General features: G+C 41.8%; 1 protein-coding gene across 2 annotated transcripts; it reads left to right on the forward strand.

Annotated features, from left to right (window-relative positions):
• The first annotated feature begins 405 nt into the window (after nucleotides 1–405).
• LOC136457491 (uncharacterized) lies at nucleotides 406–4748 on the forward strand. 2 transcript variants are annotated; one of them, XR_010759737.1, is made up of 7 exons: nucleotides 406–600; nucleotides 702–755; nucleotides 1317–1390; nucleotides 1696–1813; nucleotides 1934–1992; nucleotides 3627–3781; nucleotides 4378–4748. XR_010759737.1 is itself a non-coding variant. In XM_066457524.1 (6 exons), exons 1-6 carry the CDS (start codon nucleotides 487–489, stop codon nucleotides 4457–4459), a joined length of 501 nt encoding a protein of 166 aa, XP_066313621.1. In that variant the 5' UTR covers nucleotides 406–486; the 3' UTR covers nucleotides 4460–4744. The 2 variants fall into 2 exon arrangements, 1 of the variants encoding a protein (XP_066313621.1); XM_066457524.1 differs by lacking the exon at nucleotides 3627–3781 and having other exon boundaries at nucleotides 4378–4744.
• The last annotated feature ends 2321 nt before the right edge of the window (nucleotides 4749–7069 follow it).

Genomic DNA, 7069 nt, shown 5'->3' on the forward strand with positions numbered 1-7069 from the left:
TAAGATTGTAATCGTAAAACTGACCAGGATCATAAAAGTAAACCTCTTAGTTAAGTTCATAAATAAAGACATAAAATTGTATGGTGAAACAGTAGAATTTAACAACTATGGTATCTACGTTTCTACCCATATCGATTTGTGTCTTCTCTTGCTCACTTGTCAATGTGCAAGTATAAACACCTACTTTGGTTTGCTCAAGATTCAGTTCACATTCAAAAATCACAATGTCCAACATTGCTCTGCACTCCCTTCGGCTTTGCAAATTTACCTGTCATCCGTCCATGGTGAAAATTGCCTGCAGAATGTGAACCAATTACGTACGAATCAATGTGGAAATCGAGCCGGATTCTATGACAAACCCCAGTCATGGGCCGTGCTAAACGTAATGGAGTCCGGCCCAGGAGGTCTTGTTCCACTCCCATCCCATTCCAACTCAGCTCGTCTCGTCACCAACTTCCCTGCTTCGACGACCCGACCACGCCAGCGATGGACGCCCTGACGCGCCTCCACCGCTCCCTCGTCGGCGGCGACGACGAGGATCAGCCGGAGGACTCCATCCTTGCTGACACCGAGGGCCTCTGCTCCCTCTCCCCAGTCCAGGTCAAGCAGTCACCCCCCTCTGAGTCCTCGGAATGCTCCAAGGATTTCATGACTCTGGTTTGCATCGATCTGATCCGGTCTTGGCCGTTTGCGTTGTCCAGAGGATCTACGCCTTCGCGGCATGCTTGGTGGCCGGACTCGCCCTCATGATCTTGGTACGCTCTCGCAATCCGTCGCCCGTACAGCTGTTAGAGAATTTGAGCAGCTGCTAGCTTCTCCTGCAGGTGGAGAATTAGCCTTGCAGATTATGCTATTCCAGTCACCTGTACTGTGCGTCATGCCTTTGAGAACGATAGTTGCCTTTGACATTGTGGCTCAGCGAATTAAGTTTGATGCAGTATTAAAAACTTCTGAATTGGTTATGTGGGCGATGATAATTTGGGAACAGGAAATTTGGTGTTGGGTCACACTAGGCTATTCTTTATCAGAGTTGCTTGTCTAAAGAAGCACACTTTAGCTTTTTGTTCTACAGGTGTTGGAGAACTAGTGCTACTGTAGCTCTTAATTGCCGTACAGCTAACTCCAGATTTGTTTAGGAATCATATCACCAGGAACTTAGGACTTTGTGCTAGGCCTTAAACCATGACTTATTGTACACTATTTTACGATGAAAATCATGGCAAGATCGTCTTCGCATATTTGTTAGGTTCCGGTAATGAATTTAAACTCCTGCTATCATGTGTAGTGCACTCCTTACGTTTAACTCTCTTGTGCAGTCTTTTATTGTCTTCGTGAGACCTATCAAATTTGCAGTCATGTTTACGTTTGGAAACATATTGGCAGTTGGGAGGTAATAACACAGTTTCTTCATTTGGAACTTTCTATGGTTCTGCTGCCATTTCAACAATTCTACAATTATTTGTATGTTAAGTGTGCCTACCCCAACTTGTTTGGGACTTAAAGGCTTTGTTATTGTTGTTGTTGTTGTTGTAAGTGTGCATAACGATAAATATGAGATCAATTCTTAATATAAACATACGCAGCTTTCCTGCGTGTTCGAGAAAAAAAAATGAGATCAATACACCTGTCCTCTATTTGTGTTAGTTATTTTTCTTGAATATTTACCATATGCTGATTTCAACCTTTGTTTGGCAGCACAGCCTTTGTTATGGGGCCACAAAAACAGCTAAGGATGATGTTTGATCCAGTTCGTCTGTATGCGACGGCGATTTATGTTGGATGTGTTGTTTTGGCTCTAATCTTTGCTCTTTGGGTTCGTACTATTTGAAATGCCCATTTTCTTCTCACAACCTTGTTCTCATAGTCAAAAAATTGAATAGGCATATCGAAATTTCACAATACCATGCTTTCTGAATTTGGTTTAACTATGCAGATTCATGACAAGCTGCTAACGCTGATTGCAATCATATGTGAGATCTGTGCCCTGTTTTGGTAAGGTTTCTATGCTTATAAATAATGCTAGTGACCTGTAACTCATAAACCACCACTGTACTATTGATGTTGAATACAAATATGCCTTCCTTAAAGTGACCCGTGACAAAATAACATTTCGAATGTTACCCTTCTGAATGCCCTGTGATAGTCACAAAAGCTGCCATTTTTTTAGTCTTTCTTGTGAGGATGACTTCCCGATTAGGATAGGACTACATCAAGGGTCAGCTTTGAGCCCTTATCTGTTTGCCTTAGTGATGGATGAGGTCACAAGAGACATACAGGGGGACATCCCTTGGTGTATGCTTTTCGCGGACGATGTAGTGCTAGTTGATGAAAGCCGGACATGAGTGAATCAGAAACTGGAGTTATGGCGGAAGACTTTGGAGTCCAAAGGTTTTAGACTCAGTAGAACTAAAACTGAGTATATGAGATGTGACTTCGGCACTACTACTCGAGAGGAGGAAGATATTAGTTTGGAAGGTCAAGTAGTGCCTAGGAAGGATACCTTTCGATATTTAGGATCAATGCTACAGAGAGACGGGGACATTGATGAAGATATTAGCCATAGAATCAAAGCAGGGTGGATGAAGTGGCGCCAAGCATCTGGTGTCCTATGTGACAAAAGGGTACCACAGAAGCTAAAAGGCAAGTTTTATAGGATGGCGATTAGACCTGCTATGTTGTATGGTGCAGAATGTTGGCCTACGAAAAGACGACATGTTCAATAGATAAGTGTCGTGGAAATACGTATGTTGCGTTGGATTTGTGGTCATACAAGAAGGGATCGAGTTCGGAACGATGATATACGTGATAGATTAGGGGTAGCACCAATTGAAGAAAAGCTTGTCCAACACCGGTTGAGATGGTTTGGACATGTCCAACGGAGACCTCTAGAGGCACCGGTGCGTAGTGGAATCCTAAGCCAGGATAGTAACGTGAAGAGAGACAGAGGAAAACAGCTATTCACGTGCCTGAACCTTGATTGCTTCTGCTGGCTTTCAACTCTAGCCTACCCCAACTTGTTTGGGACTTAAAGGCTTTGTTGTTGTTTCTTGTGAGGATAATGAAAAATTGTTATGCCCTCTGCTGTTTTCCATGAATCAACTGCAGCTGTTACTTGTCTGTGTTATGCATGACTTCCACGATCATTTTACATAGTTAGCATGTTCAATCCATGTCAAAGAAACAACCAAAGTACTTAGCAGAGGACTACCTCAAACTTACGTACTATTAGTGGTCTGGGTACTGATAGCAGTAGCACCATTCTTTTGTGCTCTGTTACTCAATGGGGTTGACATGTTTAGAGGGAAAAAATTAAGGCTAATTTGTATACTTACATAATAAACATAAACATCTGAGTATTTTATGTGGTACTTTTAAGTGGTAAGTGACAATTTGCAATTTGCAGAAGATACTTCTAGTTTTAATACCAGAAATTTAATGACTAAGCATAATATGAAAATCAAAGTTTTCTGAACTATCTGAGTATCTTCCCAATTCTGGAGTATGTGTTAGGCTGGCCACTGTATGTTCATAAACAGCATGGCTGCCAGCTTACCAAAACTGTTCAAAAGCTGTATTTTATAGATTGTGGCTTGTGACTGGTCATACCTTGTCTTTTTTGAATGAAGGGGTACATAATGTGCACAGTGCACCATTTATATATTTATGAAGCAGAAGTTTACAAGTAGGCAACCTAAGGAGGCTGGCCTACAGGCTACAGGGTCACCAAAGAAAAGAAGGAAAACAGAAAAGCAACTGTGCAAAAAACTATACACAAGATAAGGTGTCTTATGCCCCCTGAAACAAAGCCGCCACTCTGCCAGTTCTTTTGCCTCAGCCAAACCCCAAATCTTCACTTCTTTGATTTTGCTTCTATGCTCAAATAGAACTGGTATAACAGTTATGTGCTTCTATTATGGTTAAATAGAACTGGTATCGTCTTCTATGCTGTCATGCAATTTCATTTTTGCACAGTGGCCATCTGTGGCTCTTAGCGATCACACGTCTTGGAAAACTTCACTATGAAATTTAGTTTGAATGATTTTCTTACTATGTAATAGCAGCTCTGTAGTTCTGACTGGTTTATTTACTCATTTTTTTATACTATACATGTGGAATCATTCAATAACATAGGCTGAAAATTTGCATCTCTACTGTGCTTCAGTTGCAATTTGACCAAAATTAAGCAAATAGACCAGTCTTCCCAGCTGGTGGTACTGTGACACTGTAAATCTTGATCTTAGCAAGCATTTCGCTGTTTGTTTGCATCTTTATCTCCTGTTTTCTTTTCAATTGACTGGCCTATTATACAGCAAGAGCAAAATTTTCCGAACAAACCAACTTATTGTGCTCCTGTATTCTCCATTTTCTGCACCTCAGGTACAGTTTGAGCTACATTCCTTTCGCGCGAAGGATGGTTTCTGACCTGATGGTGAGGTTGTGTGACACTGAACGACTTTGAGCTGCTGCAGGCAACATAACACTCTTCGGGGTCTGTGAAATCAGGGAATAGTATAGGTGCTTGGTCCTTTGCCCATTTCCTTTGGGTTTAACATTGTTTCGTAAAGCTAGCATGGTACTTATTTTGTGTAAAAATGACTGCCATGATGCAGTATTTTGTAAAGCTTTTACTGCATGCTTAAAACAGAGATTTCTGGCCATGTACTGCTGCAAAGCAATCTGAAATCTGAATGCTGTGCAACATGCATTTTTGGTCTCCTTGATTACTGCTTGTATTTGCATTAGGCCATCGCACTGCAGAGCTCACTATTCTTTACATCTTGAACAATCTTGGTCCTCACTTGGCTAGAAGAGGATGGCGAGACCAACGTTTCTGTCCTCTTTGTCATAGCATGGATGAATCAGCTGTACACTTGTTTGTACACTTGTTTGCACATTGTCAATACAGCCAACGAGTTTGGTCTGCAATAAGGACTTGGACCGAGGGACAGTTCCTTGACCCTTCAGGCTGGGCTTCCTTTCAATCTGTGGACATTTGGTGGCCTGTGGTCTAAAGCCATTTGATCGTTGACAATCCTGGTGGCTTGGGAGCTATGGAAGGAACACAATGCTACGATTTTTCAACGACACCATTCCACCGAGAAGCCTAATTGCAAAAATCAAGGAGGAAGTGAGAACCTGGTGCAAGTACAACGACACCATTCCACTCCGAAAAGCCTAATTGCAAAAATCAAGGAGGAAGTGAGAACCTGGTGCCTTAAAGGAACCAAGAGACTCAAACTCAAGGTGATTACCTCGAGAGTAGTCCTCTAGCGGAGCTCTTGGACTTCATGTTTTTCCCTCTTTTTAAACTTCTATTTCATGTTTAAGTTTACTCTTCTTCTCTATTAATATATACCAGACATCCTACCGGCCGTTAAAAAAACAAGTAAATTATTTAGTCAGAGAGCAAGACGTAAATATAAATAATATACATCATTTATTATTCTTTTGCAGAACTCTTCACGTGCTGAGACTTCTGAAGAAACCAGAGTGTTACGCTGCACACGCTAATCGGTGCACTGCGTTCACTGGTCTTGTATGAGCCACTGCACCGGTCTTGCATGAGCGAACCAGCCGAGTGTGCTTGTTAAAAAGAAAAGAAAAATAACTCTATGATTTGCCATCCAACTATCGTCATAGTTGGTTTCGTCATTGAACTTGAAAACAAGAAATCTTTGACTTTTGATGGTCCTGTGTAAACTCAACAAACCGATCACCTCAGTGCCTCACCTCTTTCGTATAGGATTGATCTTTTACTGCAGCTAGTATTTATTATAGGTCTTAAGACTTAATGAAATGAGGTTAGACCAAGCCTAACTAAATCTAACAAGATAGCTAGCTTCGTATGACCACACAACATGCGGTAAGTCTTATTGCGATGCCTGGACATGTTTGCTAGTATTATTTTTTTTAAAAAAAATTCCCTTAGCCCACAAAATAGACCGGATCAATAAAGTAAACTAGAAAAAGGGGGGGGAAAAAACGAACTACTGTTCACCATTCACGCAAAAAGATAACACAAATCTTGAATCGTCGCCACCTTTTTTTTTATAACTAGCAAATTTATTAAGATGAAGAACAATTTACATGGAGAAAAACAATCGCCCCCCTGTACAATGAGATTGAAAACAACCTATGTGATATTTAGAAATTCTGATTTTATTTTTTATAGTAGCGTAATTGGGTAACTTATATTCAAATTTAGAACTTCTTTCTTACGCTGTTCTAACAACAACGGGGATAGATAATGGCTCGGTTGACGCTAATAGTCGCGTTCATATAGTAGTAGTACGCACTGCAATATTTTTTTGGTCTGTTGGTGAAGGGACAGAGACACATTTCTAACCAAGTAATCTAATCACAGCTTGTGAATTTTTTATGGGCCGTTGGCGAAGCAACCCACTTGCTCCGAGACTTGCTACAAGTTGCATCAGTCCTAGTCAATTCATCTCCACATATCTGTCCAGACTTGCTACCTGTAAGAAAAATATAACCTAGACCCATTTACTTTTGATTTTGGTGTTTGATGACCAACACAATAAAATTGGACTAATAAATTTATAAATAATTGTTTTGTAGTTCAATAGGGTGCAAACGTGATTTGGACGAATGCGACATGATGATCCGATGATTAACACCTTAGGCAAGACCCTAGAAGTACAAGAGAAGAATCAAGATATCAAGCAAAGTCCAAGCACGAAGATGTAACCAAGTCGGACATAAGATCGCAAAGAAACGAGCTCAGCAGAGGTGATCGGACGCGTCCGATAAGTTGCTCGCAACAACAGGCGTCAGCAGCAGCGACCGGACTCTGAGCGAGGCAGTGACTGAACGCACGGACTTCACTGTTCATCATCGTGGCAACAACTCAGTGAGGACCGGACGCAGAGGCACTGGACGATCGGACGCACAAAGTACAGCGTCCGATCGAATCCAGAGAGGTTCCAGAGCAGCGCAAACGCGACCGGAAGCGTCCGGTGGCGAGTGACCGGACTCAGCGCCGAGTCCAATCAACGCGCTAGCTTCAACGGTCGGGACGACCGGACGCGTTTGGTCAGGACGACAGCAG

Source organism: Miscanthus floridulus, chromosome 6, assembly GCF_019320115.1.
Source record: "Miscanthus floridulus cultivar M001 chromosome 6, ASM1932011v1, whole genome shotgun sequence".
In the NCBI taxonomy this organism is placed as follows: domain Eukaryota; kingdom Viridiplantae; phylum Streptophyta; class Magnoliopsida; order Poales; family Poaceae; genus Miscanthus; species Miscanthus floridulus.

Coding starts and splice junctions, on each gene's coding strand:
- LOC136457491 (XM_066457524.1), top strand. CDS start 487: ATGGACGCCCTGACGCGCCTCCACCGCTCCCTCGTCGGCGGCGACGAC. Junction 1,391..1,695: donor AACATATTGGCAGTTGGGAG/GTAATAACACAG, acceptor TTTGTTTGGCAG/CACAGCCTTTGTTATGGGGC. Junction 1,993..4,377: donor GAGATCTGTGCCCTGTTTTG/GTAAGGTTTCTA, acceptor TCTGCACCTCAG/GTACAGTTTGAGCTACATTC.